General features: G+C 35.2%; 1 protein-coding gene across 5 annotated transcripts in view; it reads left to right on the top strand.

Annotated features, from left to right (window-relative positions):
• Positions 1 to 27,201, top strand: part of LOC145687863 (RUN domain-containing protein 1) — a 61,779-nt gene extending 34,578 nt beyond the window's left edge. For 4 of the 5 annotated variants that reach the window (XM_081761359.1, XM_081761360.1, XM_081761358.1 and 1 more), the window contains exons 8-14: positions 5,959 to 6,095; positions 10,087 to 10,223; positions 15,414 to 15,612; positions 16,540 to 16,746; positions 19,133 to 19,230; positions 21,196 to 21,290; positions 27,017 to 27,201. In XM_081761359.1, the coding sequence (XP_081617485.1) occupies positions 5,959 to 6,095; positions 10,087 to 10,223; positions 15,414 to 15,612; positions 16,540 to 16,746; positions 19,133 to 19,230; positions 21,196 to 21,290; positions 27,017 to 27,123 (980 nt within the window). In that variant the 3' untranslated portion in view covers positions 27,124 to 27,201. The remainder of the gene's footprint in view (positions 1 to 5,958; positions 6,096 to 10,086; positions 10,224 to 15,413; positions 15,613 to 16,539; positions 16,747 to 19,132; positions 19,231 to 21,195; positions 21,291 to 27,016) is intronic. The other variant, XM_081761362.1, reaches the window with a different exon arrangement.
• The last annotated feature ends 271 nt before the right edge of the window (positions 27,202 to 27,472 follow it).

Here is a 27,472-nt window from a genome sequence, read left to right as displayed (position 1 = left end):
AATAATAGAGGAAGAAGAATTTGTCGGAGTATTAGTGATTAACTATTTATTAATCGACTTTTATTTCCTTGGTATAACAACTTAAAATTGCAACAGGTTCGTGGTTCCTCAGTGGTAGAGCACTTAAGTCTTGTCCGATCCCAGTTCTCTCGAAGTGAGCTTTGTAGCGTATAAATATCGCATGGATGAGTTTCTTGGAGTTCTCCCATTTTCTTTACTTCACCATTTCGTTCATTATCATCATCACCGCCTCCATTAGCCTAGGATCACTATTGTTAGTTTTTTTTTAAAAAAAAGAAACTAATCCCTAGCAAGCTCAAACCACACCTGAAAAGTAAAAGAAAGCAACATCTGCGTACACGCTAGTAATACATTTAAATGAATTTTTAATTGCCATAATGCTCTCGAAAGATTTTCATGCTTCGAGTTTGTTTCTCCTGTAGTTTTAAATGTTTCTAACCTATTAGTTTGTTGAACTTCCTATGTCAGAAATATAATATTAATAATAATATGTTTCTCATTACCATTATCCTCCCGATAATAACAATCTTAATTTGATTGATCAAATTTGTACGCCTCTCTCCTTATATATAAATAAAAAAAAAAAAATTCGTAAAACAACTTGCTTTTGGCTCTCGTGTAGAGCTACCCAACGCACTGCGCCTGCCTGTCCGTACTTTGTGTGACGTCGCTCGCTACGACGAAGGTCTTCTGTTATTTCGAAGGTCGTGGCCTAACCCACTAAACAGTGGGACGTAAATCGTTAATATTTTTGTTTTGTTTGTGTGTAAGCTATACGTAAGATTATGTAGGCGATGCAGAGAAGTACTCGGCTCATACAAGCATCTGCTTACACGAGTTTCTAATCATTCCGGTGATGTTAATTATGTTTTTAAATCTTAATTCTATCTGTGCATAAGGAAAAGAAGAAAGAAGTTGTCATTGCTCATAATGATGGGTACCATCCTAACGTTTTTGAAGAATGTTTAGGGGAAGGGAAGGATGAAAAGTTGTTGAAGGGAGCAATACTGTTCCTAGGAATTTAAAGCAAGATAGTGGGTTAAGGGCATTTCAGTTTAAACGATAACGACCTTTTCATGTTTTACGTATACAGGGTATTACAAAAAATGTGCCACAATATTTTGGGATCAGATTCCTCACATTAAAATAAGAAAAAAAGTTCATATGGACCTGTGCTCAAAAGTGGATAGTTTCGGAGTTACAGAGTGCTGAAACTGTGAAGTTCATAACTCCACTACTGTGAGACCTATCGTAGTCGGGTCAAGACATCACTGAGAAACTGGTATGTGAACTGTCCAAATATCCATGTTTAAGAATGCTCCAGTACTTGCACACCAATTTTGAGAGACTAGCTGAACCTGCGCTCTCTACACAGCGCAGCATTCGCATATGAGCATAAATCTCCTCCTCATTTCTCACAACATATGTACATGTCCCTTTACAGACACAAGTGAAAGACGTCTTGATTAAAAAAAAAATCGGCAAGGGGAGATTTTTTCGATTATTTTTTCTCAATATCTCGCACCGTTTGCAAGATTTCCAATCGATCAGTGAAAACGTCATCTTTCTAGAGCCTGTAGTTTCCGAGATCTCAGTGTCGAAAGGATTGACCACAAACATATAAACATAGTTTAAAAGAACTCGGAAGATGGAAGCACAATTCGCATGCATTGATTTTAGAGAAGGCTTATTAAAATACAAAGGCTTTGAACAATAATTTTATATCATAAACTCTATGAAAAAGATAGTTAACTAATTTAGACTATTTAAAGTGCAAATACTCAAAATGATTGTCTCTGTTAAACGTGAAATCACACATAACCGTAAGTGAAAGATTTGAAAGCCAAAGTTGTAGGTTGGAGCTCAGGCGCTTTTAATTGCTGTTGTAGCATTTTAATAGATAGGTAGTTGGAGAGTGATCAAGTGCTCCCAGACAGCTTCTCTAAAAATGATTGGATAAGTACTGGAGATTCTGAAAGATGAATATTTGGATAGTTCACATACTAGTTCTCAATGATGTCTTGACCTGACTACGATCGGTCCTATAGTAGTGGAACTGTGGACCTTTAAAATTAATTTTTTCACGTTTTCGGCATCCTATTACTACAAAACTATGTACTTCCGATCACATGAACTTTTTTTTCTTATTTTGTTGTGAGGAATCTATTCCCAAAATATTTAGAGAAATTTTTGTAACACCCTGTATATGTGGTTAAAAATTAATTGCAAACATCAACTGCTATTATTATTATTGATGATTATGTTCATGAATAATTTAGAAGACGAAATATTCATGTTTCAATCTTTCGATTCTTCATTCAAAATGGGGCCGCGGTGGCTCAGTGGTAGAGCGTTCACCTCTGGTGCTTGGGGTCCCGGGTTCGATCCCAGCCCCCACCAAGTGAACTTTGTGGTGGAAAAACACCGTGTGCGTGGGTTTCCTCGGGGTTCTTCCGTTTCCTCCCACTTTCTTCATTCCACCCTTTCATTCATTACTCATCATCACCGTCTCCTTTAGCCTAACCGGCATAACCGTGGGACGTAAAACTAAAGATTTCATTTCATTTTCTTCATTCAAGATATTTTATTGAGGAAATCGGAATAAATATTTCTTGGAACAATAAGTTGATATTTTCGATATTACACATAGAAATAAGCCCATTTACTCTGTAAATATACTTTTTAAATTAATGAATATTAACTGTAAATTTGGAAGTGTGTTTTTAAGTCTGCTTTTGCAAAATTTTGAATCCCTATAAAACACTAGCAACCCAGCATCGAGGAGGTGAAAAGTTCATGATATTCAGCACAAGAAAAGTATAGATAATACTTTAGATGGAATATTCACAATATATATATATACAGAACATTTTTCAACATTCTTTGAATGTAAAGAACATTGGGTGAAAATGGATGCTTTCTTTATTACTTCTTGATATCTTTTCTTTCAACGTTATAATTCTACCAGTGCACAAGCATGTTTTCTTACGCCTTTTTCTATTAGGAATATGGAGGTCAAGTGGTTATTTTAGTTCCTTGAATCGACTCTAAAACAAAGCATGTATTGTATAGTTTCATAGGGTGGTAGTATTATAAATACTAATTCTGGATCTTTTGATTTCTTACCATGAACAACAAATATTGCATATAGGCATGTTACAGTGCTGGTTTGTGGTAAACTTCATTTTAAAATAAACACCTCGTTATATTTGATATATAGGGTGAGCCAGAAATTGGTTGCCATAAGACTGCAATATACGGTATTTTCATTAGTTTGTTTTGATTGTGCTCGATTTTCTAAATAAACAGTTTAATTAATGGACTAAACTACGATGTCCTGCTAAATTACCAGTTGAAAGTTTCCAAACCTCATACCGTTATATTTGTTTAATTTGAAGTTTGTTGTCTAACAGATCCGTGTCTGAAATATTCGTGACCTCTTGGAACAAACACGTTGGAGGTCATCATTTTGAATAGATTCTCATGTATTGACGTCCTTTATACCTTGTGGTGCTCAGCTTATGGTTCACCCTATAGTTTGCATGTTTGTTTATACAGGTTACTCATATAAAGGAATGTTTGGATTTCGTTAAATGAGTGAAACAGTTATTTAGCATCTTCCAAATTCGCTATTAGAGAGAGGAGCTGTCCAAATGTGTTGTACATGACACTCTTCTAAATAGTAACCGAGCTTCTGCCATATCCAACGCAGCATGTCCACCGGTATTATGACCTGATGTAATGATAAGACGTAAACTATCTCTTTAACCCGTTCGACGTCCGTAAAACACTTATTACCTCATTCAAGAAGGAGAAATATTCACATGCTGTTAGCGTTATTTATTTTTTAATATTTTTGGTTTCCGACAGTGATAGTGTATTTCGAAAAGAGCAAAAGAATACAATCATCTTTCTCATAGAAAACTATCTTCTAATGATACATTTATACAGGAGCAAGATGTTAGATTATCTGAAAGCATCTTGCAGTACCGCTGATGTTTGAATCTTTAGAGGATATCTGTTTAAGTGAATGTGAATAGACTTCTAAAAACAAAGAAGTAGATGGTTTCAACTGAGAAGCCAAGGATAATTGAGTACTTTGGAATAATATATGGGAAATTTTGTTAAGCTAAATTGTTTTAAGTTAGGTTAGGGTAGGCCGCGCTAAATTTGAAAGCTATTGTATTAAGGTGCACTTACATTTTATTACACATCATTTGCAACGGAAAATATTTTATTATCTCTTCAAGGCGTTTACCTAGTTTAGCCTTCAATGAAAGGAATACATTGCGCAGATCCTGCAAGCACTGACCGATGTCATTTGTAGCACAGCCACAATTAACGCTGTAGTGGAACACGATTGAGGAGCACTCAGATATTCCTGTGAAAATGGGGAAATCTCAGTAAGACACGAGAGCAGATCAGTAAATAACGAACATTTTTTTTTGTAGTCCATATTGTACTGATCTGGTACGCGAAAATTTGGAAGAGAAATACTTTGAAGCTCGTACTGTAGTCCGGAGTTATTCGGTCAGATGTACCTCTAGGGTAAACTACTGAGCAAGAATGGCTGGTATGTTCAGTCGTCTATTTGCGAAGAGCAGACAGATGTTGGTTTTTTGAAGGGGGCGGCAAACTTACAAAATCCGAGTGAAATTCAGAGGGAAATGATGCGTTTATGGGGAAGATTGTATGAACCGTAACAAGTTCATCTCCCAGTGGTGCAAATTGTTTCTGAAAAAAAAAAAAAAAAAAAAAAAGTGTTAACCTAGCTGACTTCTATGTTGCTGCTTCTATTCATAAGAAACTTGAGCACGGACCGTACTGATCTGTTACCTTCAGACTACTATCTGTTTAGCCTGATAAAGAAATTCTGCCAGCTAACTTTTTCAACACTGATGGCGAAGTCAAGTCAGTTGTGCACAAATGGCTACATCTATGAACGGAGTATTTTGAAACTTAACCACGATGGGAGAAATGTGTTGGGACGTGGCGGCTACGTTAAAAAAAAAAAAAAAAAAAAAAAAAAGCAGCTTTAATATCAGCCTTTACTTTGTGTACGAGGTGTGTTCCTAAAGTATTGAACCTTTGGTTGGCAAAAACACATTTATTGATTTGGAAATCCGAGACACTAATCTCGTTCAAAGTAATATCCTTGGTAATGCATAGACTTCTCCCAGCGCTCCCGCCATTCTTACAAACACTTCTGGAAAGCAGTTTTTGGAATGGTGAGGAACCGTGCCGTCACACTCCGCATGATGTCTTCTCTTGACTCAAATCGGTTCCCTTTTAGTGTGATTTTCAGCTGGGGAAATAACCAAAAGGAATGTTGTGTTTGGCGGTGAAAGCCTGAATCAAATTTCGCGGACACTCTCCTCATGCCCAAATTCTCGTTCAAAATTGAATGGTTTCCGCTTGGGTATTACCAAGCTTTTGGCATATTTTGATAAAATATCAGTGCTCAAGTTTTTCTGTCATTTTACAAAACCTGGAATCGTAAGACCGTTCACTACACGTCTTCACTCGTTGGTCGACTGCCAGTGACTGACGCTTTGTGCGGGCGAGAAAAAAAAATCACGACTGCGCATGCGTGTTTCCTCTACATCCACACTGAAGAACGTCTTCAGCGCTTTATTGGTTTACGCGGGAAAAAATACTTTTTGAACACACCTCGTATATTCGTACTGTTACGTATTACATTTTCTCTTACGTAAATTTTTGTGCGTTACTTAATGAGCTGCCTTCGTATCCCAAATATGGACAGCAACTCTTCCTAGTAGCACACGTTACATCCATCCAAAGTTATTAACAGCTGTTTTATTCATGTACGAAACCTTACCATCCTTTTGTGAACACCCAAATTCTTTAGATAGTGCAAAGTCTTTAAGCAAGTGTAAATATGTAAATATAAAACTGGAACTGTTGACTACTTTTCAGGTGAAACAATAGATTCTGTGCAGGAGAAAGAATGCACATGTAATTGCCCGGTTCATGGGAATACTTACTCAGCGGAGAGAAAATATAATACTAGGTTAGGGTCAAGGTGGAGGGCTAGCAGAGCTGAGCAGGAAGAGGTAAAATACTTTAAGACAGGTTTTATGTATTAGATGCAACTTATTGTATTTGTAGGTGACTGCATGACGCTCTACTAAATGAGATGACTGGAATACTGGAAGGACACAATTAAAACTGGACTAGCTGAAGAAACAGCCCTTTTTATTATTTTTAAGTGTATTCTCTAAACTTGAGACATGCTTTTGCATTTTTCCAAATATTGAAAAAAAAAAAAAAAAAAAATCAAGGGTAATTTTAACGTGTAGCAGCTACAAAGTAATGGGTCATCCCGTAAGCAATCGAGTTTTTTATTTGTTCGATATAGTAACACCTTGTAACGATGGGACCGTTCACGCAATACGTTTTATTTGCAGTGTCCTTCGTGATTGAGTTTTTGTGTTTTAAATCCTTAAACAATACTGGCGTTACGTAAAAAAACATTGTTAAGGGATACTCCGAACCACAACCGGCTTTGAGTGCGAAGATCATCGTGTAAAATCAACTTCCTCAACACCATCGTATCTGACCACTGCAATGGTCTCAGCCACAATATTTTTCGTGTAATCCGACACAATGAATAGTGGTTGTGCGGACTTTTATTATTAATATTATTATTTGATTCATCGGGGATTAACATCGTGTCTGGGATTTTATCAGGGTTTTCCCATTTTATTTCTTTATTCCAGCAACTGTTCATCATCCTCTTGCATTATGGTTGATTTATGCTGCTTTATTCTATAGACAGCATCACAGAACGTTAAATTAAAAATTTGTGCCTTTAGGGAAATGAGATCATATGGCAAGACTAATGCACACGAATGTCTTTGCAAGGGGCACGGTAGCTCAGTGGTAGATCGCTTTCTTATGGTGCGTGGGGTCCCTGGTTCGATCTCGGCCAATTAAATTTGTGGTGGACAACATCGTATCCGTTGGTTTCTTTGGGGTACTCCCGTTTCCTCCCACTTTCTCATTCCGCCGATTCTTCCATCATTCACTCTCCTTAACCATCGTCTCCCTTAGCCTAAAGGGCATAATCGTGGGACGTTAAACTCAAATATTTCATTTTTACGAGTGTCTTTGCTGCGCTGTTCTACAGGTTCTCGTGAGATCACTGAAGTCAAGCAGTGCTGGGTCTGGCCAATATTTTGGTTGACCATGACCATGACATATACTGTGTACTATTGGCTGTACGACGTTGACCCAACGTGTGGAGAAGAACTGGAGAACCATTTGAATGAAAAAAGTAGCAGCCTTAGGTAAAAAAAAAAAAAAAATGATCTGATAATGAGACTACTGACCACACATTCCCCAACCGAGTCCTGTAATCCAGCTCTCGTGGAAGCGAGATAGTATGGTGGGGAGCGCCATATACTGTCAGGGTCGTTGTAGCATGAGCTTTGTACCCATTGACCACCGAATTATGAATCCACGTTAATAGTAGTCTGTGTCCTTCATAACCTCGGTGTCGCGTAAGGATTAAAACACAAGAACTAAATAAATAAATAAATAAAATAAATGAAATTCCGGGTACAAAATTTACCATTTTTCTTTTGCTCGTTTCTCATAAGTTTAAGGAGATAATGAAATGCAACTTACCATAATCATACATAATGTTATTCTACAACGGAAAATATGAAGAATTTTCAGTGTTGCCATCCACAGAAATTACAATGTTGCCAGAATTACATTTTCCCCAAAATCTAAGTTAAGGTAGTGACTACAGGAAAGTACTCTACTGCATTTGATTACGTATCATGTTGTTTTTGGTATCCTGTGAACTACTTTTTAAATAGCATTATTATTTAATTTTAATAACTGTATGTTAAAACTATTTTGTTTATTACAAACTAAATGCAACTATTATTTTAAAAAGTAGTTCACAGGATTCCAAGACGACATGATATGTAATCAAATCCTGGTTGAGTTCGTTCCTCTAGTCGCTGCCTTAACTTAGATTTTGGAGGAATTGTTATTCTGGCAACACTGTAATTTATGTGGATGGTAACACTGAAAGTTCTTCAGGTTTTTATTTTCTGTTGTAGAATAACATTATCTATGATTGTGGTAAGTTGCATTTCATTGTCTTCTTTCATTATCTGCTTATGAATAAACAAGCACAACAAAAATGGTAAATTTTGTGTTATTTTTAGTATGGCAGGCTCTTAAACCTTTCAGAGCTTCGTGCCAGGCAATTCAGTCGTAAGTCAGTCAATCTTGTAAAGCAAGGCTAATAACAAAAATGTGCTCCTTATGGATGATTTCAAATTATAGTTTAGTTTTAGTGTATAAGTTTTAGTTCAGTAAATATAACTGTTTACTAGAAATGGAAAGTGATGGTTCAGAAATAAGTCACGAATTTTAAACTTAACGTGATAATACGATTTTTTTTTAAATAGTTGTAATAATAATTATTGTTCATGTCAAACATGTCTGTTAATTTTCCAGCGGAAATAAATAAACAAAATAGCCAATTGTGTATTCTGTGGTAAGTATGTATGAAAATCCTGAACTATTTATTAACATTAGAAGTTCTGTAATATAATGACTAATTAACTAATTATGGTGAAAGTTTTGGTGATTTAGAGTGCATGAAATTGTGGTAATCTGCAGAATGATACACCAATAACGTTAGTGTAGTTGAGAATTAATTTATGTCTGATAACCCTATAATAACTAATACTTAATTTATGAGAAAGTCAAAACTGTGACACCTGTCTTGAAAATTGAATATTGAAAAGATCTTTGAGAACGTACTAGCTTGTTGAGACATGTTAAACACATTGTGACAAAACTACCATAGATTTGCTTTGATGTTTTAACACAATCTCTTTGGCATGCAGGTTAGTTTACAGGTCGCCAATCGCATATTTTAACGTATGCCCTACGATGTCAGTTTAAATTTAATCACGACCCACCCACCAGAAGTGGCTGCAATTAAAATTATTTACTTATATTAACATTTCTACTATAACCTGTTTTGGTCTTCGGGTGAATTGCAAAACTAGAACATGTATATGAATAGCCCGTTTATAAACCTAGTACAAAATACCAAATGCGACTAAACCATCTGCGCTTAGGATTTCGGGACACAAGCGCCATCATATTATATCAAAAAATAACGAACTACAACCCATAAAAATCTAACTTAACGTATTATAATTTAGGCACATCAAAGGTACATATTTATGAAATCTATAAATCAAGAAATTCCGGTGAATCGAACATAGTATATTTGAGGTATTTCAACAATAAATAAAATTATACATTACACACATTTGTATTTGAACATAATTAACTAAACACTCATAAACCACCCAGTATTACAGCATAGCAAACCACGAACTTACAAAGAAACTTTACATATCGCCAAACAGTAGAGCACTGCGCAAAAGTTGGTATAATACACGATATAAAACAACACAGAAATTTCAACAGTCATTTTTTTGTCATTTTCCATGTTCGACCTTTCATAAGTATAATAGACCGCGTATTGCAACATTGGAGGTTTAACATATTAATTATAGGCATTTCCTTATGGTAGTTCGTGGGTCTTAACCTCAAATCAGTTTCGTCAGTTCTACTACGTTAAATGCAACTCGAGTTTGATACTCAGTTTCCTTGTAAAACTGGACAGCCATGCATAAGCATGGAAATTCTCTCGTGATTTTCAGCTCCATTCTGGCTATATATTGTTAGCGTACGTTTTTTTTAAAGCAGGAAACCGTGCTTCGATTCCTAGTGGGAGCTCGTGTGGTTTGGGTCTCGATGCTAAAAGAGGACGGTAATTTTCAATGCACCCAACGATTCTGTTGTGATTGTCATGCACAACAAGCTATAAGTGGTATTTAGTATATTATTCATGAATAAGAAATAAACCTCAATGTTATACCACGCTTGTTAATATGCTGACCCTATCTGGGTTTTGAATGACTTGTTTGTAGCCATATTGTTTAAAAGTGCGTAAGTAAATAATGTTCGTTTCTTTGAAGTTAGATATTTACGATGTTTCAGATTCACATGAAAACCTATAATATAATGAAGAAAGCGGCAACTCTTCTTCAGATTTTTGCATTGTCTCAGTTTGGTTGTGGAACTGAACATTTTAGGAGAAACACCTTGAAGAAGACTCCTAAAGGAAATCATTGGGGGTAAGATATAAAAGTCAATTTTTATGCAATACGTTTGTATCTAAAGCAGTTTCTGCTGTTCCATTTTCTAGGACAGGGTTTGAAAAGCTATTGTTTTCATTATTGAACGATAGGTCTGCAAGCCTTGTATACAATGATAATGATTCTGAATCACAGCTAATAAACTTCTAAGAATATTTAGATGGCAACGAGGAATAATTCCTTCGCATTTTAAAATCTTGTACTTAAGAGCAGTACAAAATACAACTATGACTCCATTTTACGTTCAAAATATCAGTGAAAGGGAATGGGAACGAACTTTTCGGAAGAAAGTCGGCCAGGCTTATATTTCAAGATAAAATTTAGTATTAATCTGGAGGACTGCGTTGAATACCTCAGTCATAATGGGTGGCTGCGGGACTTGAACTCAGAACCTTTTGATTGCACGAAAAGTAGCTAACCTCCTTCTATGATCGCTCGCTAGTACTGGTAGTTACTGTTTTTAATACTCTTTACTTAACTATGATTTCTTTGTGGTTGTGATTGTTTTGGTGCTTGGAATACTGGATGTGAGTGTAAATAACTAACCAGGCTGATGCTGTCATTGTGCACAAATGGCACGAGTGAGAATTTCGAAGGTTGGTAAGATTATTTCTGACAACAGTAAGTAGTTTTATATATATATAATATGCAGGCCCGTATTTATATATTGTGCGCCCCTGTGCTCTAAATGCCGCCCCCCATACACAAACTTATGTCTCAAACAAAGAAACAAGCCGGCTCTTGTTGAATAGCAGTTTAGGTATTAAAAATTATAAAAGTTACAACGTAATTTTAAATGGCCTAATTCTCTCAGTGATGACTAGAATGTAGTGTTCTGCCAGAAGGTAGGTGTTTGACCCGAAGGTTCTTGGGCAGAGTGAACCTATGGTAGTTTGCCATTGCCTTCCATGGGGTGATGATGACGTATTAAGGACAGGACCTACAGCTTAACTTGGGATCAGAACCACTTGTGTCTGCATCGAGAATCGAACCCTGGACCCCTTGATTACAAGGTAACGAACTTTACCACTCATTCATTGGGGGGACATTCTCTCAATACTGGCACGTAGGTTTTAATTTGTTGTTCGGAGAAGATGCATTCTATTAATTCTTAATCAACCATTATGCCATTTTTACATTTCATAATTTCTTTTGAATTATGATTGAATTTCTTAAATATTTAATCTTATCATTGTAATAGTTAAATATGGAATTAAAAAAAAAAAAAAAACTAGGCAGTGTTTTTGGTATTGTTTATTTTGAACTTATCACAGTTAAAGATTATAGTAACTCTAGTAAAAAGCACGTTATAAAACTTTATATGTAAAAATTTATATTAGTTTACGTAATGAGTGTGGATTCTTTCATGTTTTTTAAGCTACTCGAACAAATAAGAAACTCTTTCCAAAATATTTGCAAATAAACTTTTCCTCCTGTATGCAATTTCTTTTCTCCAACAACAACTTCCCAAACTATTTGCAAAGAAACTGTTTTTCTCCTGAATGCATTTTCTCATGCTTTTATGTTATTCGAATAAATAAATAAATAAATAAACTCTTCCCTAAGTATTTGCAAAGATACTGTTTCCTTCTGTCTGCATTGTTTCATCGGTTTTTAGACTACTCGCATGCTCACAAGAGAAATTCATGTATCAGCTTACACAATGAACGGGTTTCGTCTAGCTTGACTGTGAGCATAATCATTGATTATTTCGTTAAAACTTAGACTGTTAAGTTATATCCGACTCAATACATAGAACTGCTGCATTTACAAGTCGTTCTTGCGTTTGGCGTTGATATAGTTCTTCACTCTTCTTACCTGTTAGAGCAGAAAACGACCTTTCAGATGAACACTTGGTCGCAGCTGTGCATTTATACATTTTCAGCGCAAAACAAATATTCAGATAAACTTCTTGTTTGTAAGTTACTTTCCAGTAACATTTTGTTCAAAGTTTGCGAAGTCTAAGATTTTTCTACTTTTTTACCTTGCTTGTTTATCACTTTACGTTTAATATTTTTCATGAAAGCTTTAAGATGGATACACTCGTTTATTAAACTATCTCCCAAATCCTTATTGTACAGTTCACACAGTTCTTTTGCTGAATTCATTATACTACTCGGTTCAAGATTAGTAAGTTTATAAATAAAATAAAATCTAGATGCAAAATTTGTGTACACAGGTATTTTTTAAAAATCTTCCGTTAATGTCCCTAATTCCTTCAAGATAATCAATCAACGATTCATGAAGTTCCTTGGCAGCAAACACATCCACACATAGATTTTCCATTGTCTTCCCAAACTGTTGCAATATGGCATCCCAAAGGCTAGACATAAATGCCATGTCAATTTGACTTAACTGCTTAAGTAAACCTCTAGCTTTGTTTCGATCCAAACAGTTTTGGGTGACATCTTCGGAAAATGACATAAAAGCCTTGAATACAACTGTCCAACCTAAATTTACACTTTTACATGTTTCTTCTTTTGCAAACAAACGAGTCTGATTTAATGATTTTAATGTTAAGCTCTGTGGATCAAAGAATGATAAAAGCAAATTCCATCTCTGTGTCGAACTAGAAAAAATATAAATATACTCTGCAAAAAGTCGAAAAATTTTACAGACTCCTGACAACATTCTGCTGCTCGAAAACCACTTAAATTTGTTGAATGTGCAGCACAGGGAATATAAAAATCTAGTGGATTAATTGTTTTGATTCTAGCCTGCAAGCAAAGACATGTTGCACCTGATATGTTTGAACAATTGTCATAAGTTCGACACTTACAATCAGATGTATCTAAATTTACACGCTTTTCATGATGTTCAGGTTCATCCCCACTCCTTAAAAATAATCAGATAAGCTAGCTAACTAATTAGGTAATCAGAGCGAATTAAACACATTAACATATTTTCAAAATTTTGCAGCCCCCTAAATTCTGCCGCCCTATGCTCGAGCACAGAATAGCACTTACCTAAATACGGGACTGTATATGAGTTTTTTTTCTTCAACTTTTTACAACCGTGTAACTTCTGTACCAACAGACAAAAAATGCAGAAATTTTGTTGGAACCAAACATAAATTGTATTAGATTATCTTTTTTACTCGTGTAACTATTTTTTAACGATTATCAACAAAAATTTAACTCCTGGGAAATGCAATTAATTTAAAGATTAACAAAAGACTTCACTGATTAGTTGTTATTTTTTAAAGGATTAATTACAAGTCTGTTAAAATTTATTTAATTGCGAGAATTTATTGATAATTAAAACTACTGAAAGCTTTTTGCTGTAAAATTATAAAAGCAAAGGAAGACTACAAATTTCTCAAAATGTTGTAAACTTTAGCAATGTTTATCATCTCTCTTAAACGGTTTTAGATATCAAATTGCTGTAAACGGCAAAACGAAAACCACATGAATACTTGGGTGTGACACTTATTTAAGTATTTCATCAAAATAAATAAAGCTTTCAGAAAAAAATTAAAATCTTTAACCCCTTATAACTTCTGTCTTATTTATTCAAAATACGTCACATCATGATCATGGTATCCAACACGAAGGTTCTTTGGATGTTCATTTCCCCAACCGTCTGAGTTGCACTGTTATTATGGTAGATGCTTTCAAGTTTCGGACGTTTGTAATACTATAACGTCCTTAGTTGCAACACTGAATAATAAATATGGTATTCTAAGTTGTCGTTTAACATATAGATTAGGAATATGATCCATTTAAAAGAAAGGAACTTTATATTGGGTTGGCAACACTGTTCGTCTGTTGATACTGTGGAGTGTCGAACGATTTCCCCTATTGATATTTGCTTCGTGTAAAATTTCAGCGTTTTTTGTCCACTGGTTCAGACGTTACATGCTTATCTCAAGTTAAAAACTCACCCTCTATGTGTGTATATACGTTCAAAATCTTTTATATCTTATTCCCTCTCTCAGTAATTTTTGAGTAACAGCAATTACAGGAGAGTCATAAATTGAATAACATCTTTGGTAAGTTACAGAAAATGGTACTGCCCATGAATTCATAAGTTAACGAGAGAGAAAAAATAATACTGAGAAAGTCCACTTTTCAAGATGGGTTTACATAGTATTTGTTTCCGGGCGTCTATATCGACAGGATGTGCATATTCAGTTAATTATTTCGATACGTAGTTTATCAGTTTGTTAAAGTGAAAGACGATCTATTGTATAATTTACTTAGAAGTCTCTCTCCTCAGAATTACATACGAGAGCGATAGAACCACGAAACTAGTCAGTTGTAGGCTACGAAAGTTTAGGACTTTTGAATGATACAGAAGTAACGTTTACGATCTGTTTTCAAATGCTTCACTGGAATCAAAGTGTGCATTGAAATATTCGAAGAAAACAATAAAAAATCATAGAAATTATACTTTATAAGCAAATGTATAAATGCGCTAATTGCCGACAGAGATGATATCATATTCATGGACTCTGTTCTTGTTATTGATATTTGAAATTGGCCCTGCGTGGCTAACGCTCTTGGCTTTAGTACGAACGGTCCCGGGTTCGATTTCAAGTAGAGACACTCGGTCGACAAGGTATAACAGCTTTTCCTGGCCTCCTATCATGACAGGATTTTCCTGGGTGTTTTTCATTCACACAGGCAAATGCCAGGATAACATGCAAGTTCCAGGCCAATTTCTTTCTTTCTTCCCTCTTTCCTGGGTAATATACTCGCTGAGGGACGTCATCCCTCATACGTGACGGGCTTAAGGCTATAGTTGCCGATAATGCCCAGAAATATGTATAAATAAACAAATGAAATAATACTTATTACGAAGAACGACCTGCAAATCAGTCATGTTCTTTTTAAAGAATCAATTGAAAAAGAATGTATTTTTACCGTAAATTTTGCTGCGAATCGATTCTGTAGGCATGATTTCCTCGCTCCATCTCTTATCAAGTTATATGTTTGTAAGATGTATACATAGTTTCTGAAAGCATTTTTGACCTATGTTCATTATCCTTGTATAACGTGTTTGTTTTTTCTAAATAATTTTTGAAATTTTGTCTTTTTAACCCTCAACAGCCTTATTATTGTGTAATGTATGTTATAGAATTAACGTGTTTGTATATTGTATTGTTTCGATGCCTATTTGAGCAAATCATGCAGACGTATGATTTCAATGTAATCAATATTTTCTTAGGGATCTTCGAGCCCGTCTCGAATTAGCAGTCGATCACGTAGCAGAATTAGCTGCAGTACAAGAAACCCCAGTTGATAGTGATTACACGTCGGATTCTGAAGATGTTCCTGTAGTGTTATGTAACGAGAAACTAACCTCTGCAGTGAGGAAGGAATTGGCCGTCAGCATTCGTGATCTGCTTCAACATGGACTTATGCCTGTAAGTAATGCTCTTAAAACCTCGTTCGTGAGAATAAGCTGTTTGGCGAATGTCGATGTCTTTTACGCAATATGCAGTATTAAAGCTTTTGTTCAAGTTATCCGTTCTGTAGAGATCCTTGAGAGTTAAATGTTAGCGTAATAATCTTCGGTGTGTGAGACCGGATTTGATTGCTGGTGGGATCTAATATAGTTCAAACCCATGTGGGTGTGTACGCGTGTGTTTGTTTGTTTTTGTTTTGTAGACAGTGAAATTTTGACTCCTGGTGATGGTTTACGAAAAATGGAATACAGTAGAGAGAACTAGGTGACAAGTTTTTATATTAATTTAGATGATTGTTTTGAAGTTTAGCGTCCCTTTTCAGCAGCAAGGTTATATTACACGAAATCTCTTGTTTAAAGTAAGATTCGAATCTTTATTCGTGTTTGTATCCGAGGCAAGCAATCCTAGCGAGGTTCGAACCGGGATCACACGCTCAAAAGGTACGCGTGTTTAGCCACTTGGCTGTAAAGAAGGGAACTTACATGTACGCAGTTAACATATTCGTAAAGGGATAATTCAATAATATAATATTGTGTAATAAATCGAAATTGCAGTATTCTTTTGTGTGCTGTTAGATTCATTAGTGTTCAACTGTAAAGCTTGCAAATCGTTGAGAGTAATGTATTGGTGTAACATATAAAAACTAAGAATGAAAGTAGTAGAATTGGGGGATAAACATTATGCTCGGTAAAAGGGAAGTTGCAGTGTACAAGATGAGATCCGATATGTTATAAAACTAAGAGAAGTTCAGTTCTTATAAGAGAAAAATTAAAATGTAGTCAATCAAGAAAATATATCACTGTTCCAGGTATCTTTTTAAAAACTTGAATTGTGAGTTGGTTTTCTGTCTCTCTCTGTTCTAAGTTTGTGTTGTTGAAATTGCAGGTTGGCCAAAGCGTTAGTGTTGTTCCTTTCATCGGATGCTTTCCAACTCGGAGTCATTCTGCTGGAAAGATGATGCACGTGTGGGAATTGATTCTCAAGTATTATGAAATGAAGAATGGGGATATTTTTAATTCCACACCTGCGCGGAAACTGTCACAAAGTTTCAATCTGGACATAGGTGGAGCAACGGCAGTCTCAAACAAACAGGTTTGAAACATCGTTAATGATAGCACAGATAACCAGAACCACTTTGCTCATCTGTATCTGCTACGAATTATTCTAAAGATCGTCTTTAATGGTCTGACGACTACATGATTTTTTTTTTATTATTATTATTATTACTAAATCTGTAACAGGATACAGAAGATCAAGTTGAGTACCTTTTGAGTTTGTGTATATTGATTTATAGTTTTACTTCTGTTTTTGGAAAGCAGTTAAGATTGAATATTATTCTATTCTTGTTCATAATTGACTTTGCTGTGCCTGAATTATGTTAAGATGTTTGATATCATCTACTTTAATTAGTTATGTTTTGATTAATTTGCAAAAATATTAGTCGATCCATCGATTTGAAGGCTATTCTCACGAGATAAGTACTTTGGACGGTGACTGTGCAACTTGAAAATCTTGTCATATATAGTCACTATTGAATGTTAAAGACCCTAAAGAGGTTTTTGAAGTATTTCTTATACGAAAGTGTAATTTTTCTGTTTTTGCTTCAAAGCACTTTTCAGTGAGTACTATTGGTACTTGTGCATACTGATTGTGTGACTGTCCATTAGTTTTGCTACAGTATTTGTCTTCCACTTGCTTGTGTGATGCAAAGCTATTATTAATTGAAGTAACGGAGCTGTTATAGGCAGTGCTTTTTTGTCGAAGGCTGCTGGTACTCACATGTATATGTTATTATAGCACCGCACTTTTAACATATTGTAAGACACCCGTGTTGTCTCTAGATCTCTTGCTTTTGATATCAACCCACAGAATGACAGCACTGGAACAGTCATGAGTCAACCAACATATTTGCTAGGATTAAACACTGTGAGAGGCGGTCCTACTATCCTCATGAATATCAGTGCAAAACTTAATGATTACTGCGAATGGCAAAAGAAACCAACGTGATAACCAAGCTCGGGAATCGAACTTGGAATCCGTTCAGCACCCGTGTATTGACAGCTTCGCTAATGTTAACGTGAATGCATACAAAACTATGTATACACAAATGCTGTCTCCCGCAAATTGTGATGCGATTCAAATAAAACGGAGTTTTGCTCCAACCTCACCACAAACAACCACAATAAACCACTATATTACAGGTTATATTGAAAACGGTATACTTCAGCAATTCATTCTATTATAGAAAGTATAGTATAAAGAAACTTATACTAAGCGGACTACGCACACAAGAGATGACGAAGAAATTAAAGAATCCAATGCATCTGCAATTTAATTTGATATATTTGACAAGTTATAGCTACATACTTACGTGGTTATTCTTGTTTAACAAAATTTAAAAAAAAAAAAAAATATTGAATAGTACGTAACTACAAAAAGTGACAAGTCCAATTACTCCATCAATACTTAAGCACGAGCTAATTGCAGGTCTTAACTAAAGCGTGGCCGGCCATCTTTCAGGATAGTCTTTCGTTCTTTCCACTTTTCTCACTAATAAGCCCCACCCACGGGTCTAGAACCGAGGCGTAAAATAAAGTCTCAAATCCCTCATAACATACGAATTTTTGTTCATTTCGCCTGCACATGTATTCTCATTGGCTGGAGCGTTATTACGATGTATTAGCAGAGTCTGTAGAGCATGGGGTCAGCTCCTTTGCCACGGCTAAGAATTAAATGTGAACAATGAGTCCATTATAATGTAAAAAGAAATGCAGAAATGAAACGAAATGCACTGCACAAACTAAATGTATATTCTCAAAAACGGGTTCATAATAAAGAACGCTATAAGTTGTTCATACAAGCAGAGATGACCCGGATGAAGTTACTATCCGGTTTATCTGAAAGAACCCACTTTCGTATACGTGTATTCGCTGGAAGATATTGCAATTGTGACCAAAGTGTGCTTAGATTAGATAATATGTCTATGGCTTCATTTTGCTGAGAATAATCGCGGAAACTGCGAACTTCTGTTTAATGTAATAGAAATTTTAGCGGATGTGAAGGCAGACGTCAAAATCCAAACAAGTGGAAAAAATTAGCAGGTAATGGCAACTGTTGATCGTATTACCCTTTAAATACATATAATAGACTGTTGTTCCAGTCTTCAAATCGATTTAAACTGAAAATTTCCTTTCATACTACGAAAATAAAAATGCCTAAAGAAATCACATCTTTTAAACTTCAGAAGAAAGGTGTCAGTACAACATACCGTTATGTACCGGTTATGGACATATAAATTATTCGGCTAAGAGAATTTCTTAAACCCGTTTCAGAGTATAAGTTCTATATATTAGTATGCTGTTAATGATTTTTATAAAAATTTGTTTGTTCTCTATCTAGTTATTTTTGTTTCGAGGAATTAGCAGTACAAAAATTTCACATATGTGATAACTTTTTTTTTTTCTATCTTGTTTTTCAGAATCTCCTAAGTACTATTGGTAACATTATTGCTACCCATACTCCGTACAAAAGGACATACGACTCTCATTTCAAGGCATTCGTGTGTGCTGCTTTGAAGTAAGTATAGTTTAACCGTAATTTTTGTACACCTTCAACTCATAAGTAAATGCATATCCTGGACATTCCAGTATCTTTTATAGCATCCAATTGTTAATAATGCACTATATGCATATAGAAACTTAGTTATCCCGCAGCTTGCTTTGTTCAAAGCCTTGAGACTGATGGACATGGAATTAATAATTTTTTGGATTTAGCCTTTGCCAGCAAACAACTCTTTACGAGAAGCAGGTTTCCTAAAACTCGTCTTACTGCACGATCATCAAGCACATCTGAGACGTGTTCTTGGGGTTCCTGAGACGTCCCTAGGCCATAATAGCTTTTGATGTAATTTTTACCAACCAAGTATAGGAGTTTGAATTGAATTTTTTAACATGCACGTGAATCTAGATAAAATGAAGCCGTTGGCTGAATATTAAACTTGAACATTGTTATAAGCAGCGTTTTATTTCTAAAGATAAAGGTGCTAGTACGCTGAAACTCAGGTTCATAATGGTTAAAAAATTGCGTACCTTTCAGGGATTATTATTATTATTATTATTATTATTATTATTATTATTATTATTATTATTATTATTAACAATAATATCACTGCAGTCTTGTAACTAAAAAGTCTTATGTACATATATATAAAGATGCTTTAAAATATCTGATTCTTACATCTTAATTCTATAATACAACAAACGTAATGATAATAAATATTTCATATTTGTTTCCTGCTTTATTCTTTTTTTGTAAATGGGCGAAAGTAAGCTGCTATTGTTTGTTTTTTAAAAGGTATCAAGGGTTCCACAAACAGTGGATTTCAATAATACACATACGTACATTGTTCACGTAATGTTTTTTCAGAATACTAATCATGCTACCAAAATGTTCTACAAACCTCTACTAAATTAATGGATAAACTTTGCGAAAAAATATCTAGGATATGTTTTCAATTAATCCTCTTCTTGATAATGAATAAAAACAATTATTTGGGTACATTAAAATAGAAATGGAGCAAAGGCTTCTCTGCGGAGAAGATACAGAGGTGGAGTCACAACAGAATTTTTCTACTGGCTTTCAGTGTAGTGGAACTTCAGTGACAGACAAATTTGTTGAGATTATTTTGTTGTGGGAGGTCAGTCTTCAGGAAAAAAGAAAAAACTGGTTGGTTCAGAGCCTTTATGGTTTGTATTACCGTGCGAAGAAGGAATGAAAAAAGGGAGGCTCGAGGACGTGCCAGCGAGCGAGAGACAGAAGGGCTCAAGTAATTCTAATCCCTGAATACAATTAACTACTTTTCAAGAGGAAGAAAGAATCGCAATTCTTTCTCTAGGAAGAAGAAAAGAAAAAGAAAAAGAATTTAAAATATGATTTCCAATAAAATTATGTATTCACTATTTGGTATTTCCTCGTTAACCCCTTTTTAAGACAGAAGAGGAAGTATTATCTTGTTATTAAAAAGGTGCCGGAACGGCGTACCGTTGCGTACAGCCAGAAATAAAAACACTGGTTATAAGTATTTAAAAAGTATGGGAAGCATGGAACCCCATTTTTTTCTATTTTAGTATTTTAATTAGTGTGTCAAATTGTAGTAGTAGGCTATACATATGTTGGTTGTCAGCTGTAGAGTGATTTTGTAGTGAGGTAGTTCAAAAGATGAGCGATTGCAAATATGCATCATAATGAAAAATAAAAATTGGTAAAATAATGAGGGCGGATGGAGCAGGGTAACTTCGTAAAGGTTTATAAGTGCCTTTGTTCAGTGTATAATCCTCGTGGAACAATTTGGATCAAGCATGCAGTCCTGCATCGTATAGATCAGGCTTTACCTCAGGTCTGTCATTATCTTTTTGTAGGGAAGAGATCATTCGTAGACATGCAATTTTGTTGTTTGTTTCGTTGTTCTTTAGTTGTGGTAGTTTTTTTACTAATCTTTAGTTGTTCAAAATATATATTTACTGTATAACGTTTTGTTTTCAGCTCCAAAAAGCTTGTACCTTGGCTAAGACTTATACTAAAATACCGGCCGCTCATTGAACAGTACTACCAACCCTGGAGCTATGTATGTAAAACAGGTAAGTTGGTAGCATGTCCGGGTGGTGCATTTATAGATCTAATTTCAGTAACTTACAAACTTATTGAGTTTCGAGTATTTTCCTATGAGGTAGCCAGAAACTGAAAAGTTCAATCAAATTCATTTAATGTTAACTGGCGGAATGTTGTGATAGTATGGCTAGTAAGAAATCAGTTAGCTTATTTTCTCAGTCTGCTTCTGTTGAGCAGTAGAGACTTCAAATGATGTATCTGATATTGTGCTACTAACAATTTCACTTCTAGACTATATTGCTCAGATCTAGTGAATAGCGCTAACCTTTAATGATAGACTCCCATAATCCACCAAAAACTTTACATAAATTTCATCGAGTTTGTATTGTTTCTGTACGTACGTAAACTAATATTCTTCAGCCCTCTACTATAATAACTAGAGATCGGGTGTTTAAAGCACTAAAAACATGGAAAATAGGTGGTAAAATATGCACTTGCACATAGATAGGCGCTAAAATCTAACTCAAATTAATGAAGATAGCCACTCAATGATATCAGCACCGTAACTTGGAACTTTTCCTGACACGGCAAGCATTAAAATTTGTGTTCCCCTAGAATAATATGAAATTTGCCTGTCCCTAAAATTTAGAACGTTAATAAACATCTTTATTACTTTTAGGGGAGCCAGTAGGCGCTTTACTGGAAGTAGATCCAAGATTACATTTATGTTTCATGTTAGGGTCATTTATTTTGTTCAGGCGAAGGGGGCAGCAGCTGCACCTTCATTATTTTTTCTTTTGGAAATTGTATTCCATGCTTCATTAGGTAAATTGATGGAGATCGACAACTTAAGTCTTAAGAAATAATCATTTCTGGGGTCCTAATAGTAGACATTTTCCTAATTTGGCTCTCATCACATTTTCATTGCATGTTACTGAATCTATTCCTTGCTTCATTTATACATTCATGTTCGTAACATAAAATGAAGGAAGGAACTTTTTATCTTGATGCTCCCCTCCTCCCGGGGAGCTTAAAGGGGGGCACTTACTCTTTACCCCAGAAGTTACCCCACTGAATGACACACAAAACCTGAAATAAAATGGTAAATAGTATTCAAGTAATTTAGAAACAAACCTGATTGTTGTTTGTAGGAATATATTCTTCTAAAGAAAGAGGCATGAAATTATTTCCATTATATTTACTAAACAAATTATTTATAGCACTTCGTCATTTCATGCAGCTGTCCAAAGTTTCTTACACGGGAGGGTCCCACAAGTTGTCGCTGAAATCTGATGGCCACATAGCACATCTGATAGAGCATCATGAGAAATGAAAATCAGCAAAATCTGAGGTGCTGTGGATCAGAAGGATAGGAGCTACGGGGCTTCAAAATTTGAATATCCCAAAAATTGTATCATTGAATTATGTATGTTTAAAGTAAATATCTTGAAAACCGTTTAAGCAATCAAAACAAAAGTTGTATCAAAACAAGAGAACAAAATGACCTATCAAAAATCACAAATAGTGTTGCCATAAGTGAAGCAGTGTTGCCAACTCAGCATTAAAATATTTTGTTTGAAATAGCACCATATACAAATGTGCACAGATTTAAAATGCACTATTATCACTAAACATAACAGTGGAGTGTAATGGTACAGTGTTGCACACTGTTGGAGCTATGTGTACTGAAAATGTACAATGGAGAAGTCTGATATGTGGCAACTGAGAATAATAAAGGAATGCACTAGAAAAAAGTGAGTGATCTGCCTTACACTTCCGTAACTCCGGTGAATAAGCAGATAACTCACGAAAACAAAATGATACACGCGAGGAAAGAAACACATGTTTTCTAATTCAGTAAACTGGTTCTCCAGATTATCTTATCAATATTTGGAAGAGTACCTTCTTAGTTTGTCTTTCGTGTTAACTGATATATTTTTTTTACTTCCTCTCCTCCATACCATATAACTATGTTTGTACACTCTAATATTACCATATTCACATTGGAAATAGTATAATTATTTTATTACTATCTCATTTCGTTTTTTGTCGGCCCGGATAGCCGTGTGGTCTAGAAGGCTGGACAACTGACATATTATTGATCGCGTGTTGCAATCCCGCCTCGGACATGTTTTTGTCGTACCTTACGTTTCATTCTTATCTTTCATAATGGTTCGGATCCCACTTTACACTATAGGTCCCGTCCTATATATATCTTCGGAGCTGACACAGGACGTAAAAGTGGTATCACCCAATTTCGTTTTTCAAATGCGTCAATATTTTGTGACACTGCTCATATTTTGCTATGTTATAGTATCGGTGTTATGCATTTGAACTAAATTCATAGTATGAGACCCAGATTCCTTTACTACCTCTTGCTGCCACTATCAGACTTCTCCATTGTACATTTTCAGAACACGTAGCTCCAACAGTGTGCAACACTGCACCACTACACTTCACTGTTATGTTTAGAGATAATAGTGCATTTTAAATCTGTGCACATTTGTATATGGTGCTATTTCAAGCAAAATATTTTATGCTGAGTTAACAACACTGCTTCACCTATGACAGCACTGTTTGTGGTTTTTGATAGGGCATTTTGTTCTCATTATATTGTGAAACTTTTGTTTTGATTGCTTTAACGGTTTCCAAGATATTTACTTTAAACATACATAATTCAATGATATCATTTTTGGGATATTCAAATTTTGAAGCCCCGTAGCTCCTATCCTTCTGGTCCATAACACCTTAAATTTTGCTGATTTTCATTTCTCATGATGCTCTATCAGATGTGCTATGTGGCCATCAGATTTCAGCGACAACTTGTGGGACCCTCCCGTGTGAGCACTTTATTACTACACACAGCAGTCAAAACTTTTATAGCACTTTATCATAGCACACTATCACACTCAATAAAAAAATGGTGGTCATTTTCGAGCAAATAGATGAATTATTAAATGTATTTTAATTCAGTACACTTTGATAGTCTGTCCCAAAAAATCTTCAATTACGATTGCACCTGATAAGGTATTTTTTCAAGTTGTCAGTTGATAAATTGTATTCAGTAGTATAACACTTTTAAAAAAATCGAAAATGATGTTTGTACTTTACAGATGTAGTCAAAGCATACTTGAAGGACATTTTGATCATATTCACTTGGAACAGTTTCACCTTGGAGCACTTGTCCAATTGCCTTTAATTGTAACCATAAAATTACTGAAAAATTTGCTGTACATACTAATGGTTGTCAGGTCGATATCCGCCTATGAAATCTTTCGTCTTGGAGGATGGGGCAGGGTGGCTCAGTAGTAGAGGTCCCATCTGTGGTGTGAGGGGTCCCTAGTTTGATTCCAGGCCATGGGAGTTTGTAGTAACCAACATAATGTCAGTGAGTTTTCTCGAGGCTTTCCCGTTTTCTTCTACATTCTCATTCCACCAATTCGTTCATACTCATTCACTTTTATTAATCATCTATCTCTTTTAGCCTAAAGGGTATAACCATGGGAAGTTAAATTAAAATTTTGTGTGTGTGTGTGTGTGTGTGTAACTTGGAAAAAACTAGTTTTCTAAATTATAAATGTGTATACAGGGTGTTTCAAAATAACACCGACAACGTTGGGGAGGTAATTCCTGATACTAGGATAAAACGAAAAATATAGACCAATCTGGGTGCACAAATGCTTCCTTTCGGAGTTATAGGCTGCCCAAAACATGAAAAAATGAACTTTAAAGGTCCATAGCTCCAAAACTAAGGGACCTAACGTAGTTGGGTCAAAACTTCATTTAGGAACTAATATGTGCGCTTTCCAAAAATACATGTTTCAGAATCCTAAGATACTCACGCAACAATTTTTATGGAGGCATTTTTCTACGGGCATATAATTTGAAGTATTCACCAACTACCTCTATAAAAATTGCTGCGGAAGTACCGCAGGATTCTGAAACATGGATATTTGGATATGACACATAGTAGTTCCTAAATAAAGTTTTGACTCGAGTACGGTAAGTCCCATAGTTTTAGAGCTGTGGACCTTTAAACTTCATTTTTTTTTTATGTTTTCGGCAGTGTATAACTCCGAAAGGGAGCATTTGTGCACCCAGGTTGGTCTATACTTTTTATCTTATCTTGGTGTCAGGAATCACCTCCCAAACGTTGTCGATGTTGTTTTGAAACAATCTGTATATGTATTCAAATACGAGGGTTTACCAGAAAGACCGTGTGAAATGTGTATAAAAAGTGAAAACTGAAAAGGGTTCATAGAACATACGACTATAGGATTAAAGTTTACGAGACCACAAATTTTATCCTATTTATCAGACTCCATGCAAATCAGTTTTTCTATACCATCATTTTACTTGGCTGATGCCAAGGTTCATAAGTCAGTGATTGCTGTATAATTACAAATGATTCATCCGTAATATGTTCATCATTATTCATTTTATGAATTTCAATGAGACAACTTTTTAGTATTCAAAATTTGTATTTTACTTGGCAGGATTGTAAATTTTCTCATACATATTCAAGGCTATGCTGACTCAGCAAATATCTCATGGCTTGTCTCACACTGGGCTACGAGTACAGGGAATTGGTTGTACACATATGTCATTGGTGGAGGGGGCCGAGAACTCGGTTATTGACTGACTGTAAATACCGTTGTGGCAACCAAGTCCAGCGATGATCTAGACAAACTAGTAAATGTGTAGATTTATGGTGCCTGTGTGGAAAAATAAGTTGAAAGGTGTGGTATGAATTTAGTGAAATATTAACTCACCACTTATTTTACGTACATTACTTTCTGAATGACCTCGTAGCTGACTTAAAATAAGTTGTAAGGCAGGTGTCTACTTTTGCTGGCATCATTACTATGAAAAGAGGAGTCAAAAACAAAAGGAATGTAATCAATTTCTCTGTTCATTAAGATAAGTGGTCTCTCTCGTACAGAGAAATTCCTTTTATGAAAAATCTGCGCGAAGGGAAGAACAAAATGATCTCAAATCTTTTAGCAAGGGAGTAGGGGCAGACCATTTTCTTTTCCACCTCCTCGCATAAATTATTTCAACTTACAGGCACAAGATTCCTTGACCATAACTAAGTAGTATAAATTTGTACATCCACGTTCTAATTAACGTGCCCATTCCTTTCTCTTTGTAATAATATATGAAGGGTAAGGGGAAAAAACAAGGAATGTCCATGGGTATGCTTTATCGGGTACTTTGTCATATCTGTTGGTGATTCTTGGTACTATTTGATTGTATATGTATGCATGTGTAGATGTAAAAATATCCATGTAAAAAAAGGAAAAATATTTTACTAACTCCATTCTTTTTTACGTGGTTTTCAATACTTAATCGCCATTTTCTCGAAAATACAGTTTTGTGACATTCCTTCTTTTTTTCCCTTACCCTTCATATATTCTTACTCAGGGGGAGAATTGAATCAATCAAGGATTTTTTTAAAAAATTTTTATTTATACTTCGAACGTTAGTATGAACAGTTAATCTGAGCAACCAAAAGTATATAGGGAGTCGAGTCTCCGAGATCAGAAGTATACACAATTCTTTAATGGTCGTTTTAGTTTTTCTATGATAACACTTCTTCTGATGTCTCTATGTGGTATGTGTATGGATATATCATAATGCCTTGAAAGTATAGGTAATCCTTCTTAAACTGAAAATATACTTGTAAAATTATTCTGCATTATATTAGTGATTCGTTCATGTATGTAAATCTATTCATTTTTTCTTGTTATTTTAGGATTCGAGGACAGTTTCTGGACCCTTGAGAAACTGTCGCAGTTCAACTTCGAATTGCCAGTGGATTTGGCTGTTCGTCAGTTCCAGAATATAAAAGACGCTTTTTAGTACTTACGAAGGAGTAAATTTTATTTTTTTATTGCAATGGGAAAGAAGCTCATTCATCTTGTTCCATTTTAATGATTTTTTTAAAAAAAGAAAAAAATATTTCCTGCAGAGAGCATCCACGTTTTGTCTGCAGGCGATCTGATTAAAAGCCTAGCCATTTCTGCGCTTCGAATGAGTATTACAATTATTTGTAATCCAGCAGAATTGTCTTCATGGCATGAGGTCTACCATATCAGATTTATTCTGTGCAAACAGAAGAATGTTGTGGATCGTAGTAGCCCAGTGAACTTTGTACAATTTGTAGTAATTACAAATCCCTTCGATCTTCCAATTCATAGTCATTGATCTG

The sequence above is a fragment of the Thermobia domestica genome, chromosome 6 (genome assembly GCF_964235325.1).
Source record: "Thermobia domestica chromosome 6, izTheDome1.hap1.1, whole genome shotgun sequence".
In the NCBI taxonomy this organism is placed as follows: domain Eukaryota; kingdom Metazoa; phylum Arthropoda; class Insecta; order Zygentoma; family Lepismatidae; genus Thermobia; species Thermobia domestica.
Note: the sequence above shows the minus strand (reverse complement) of the source record. Positions and strands in the feature narration are given on the sequence as shown.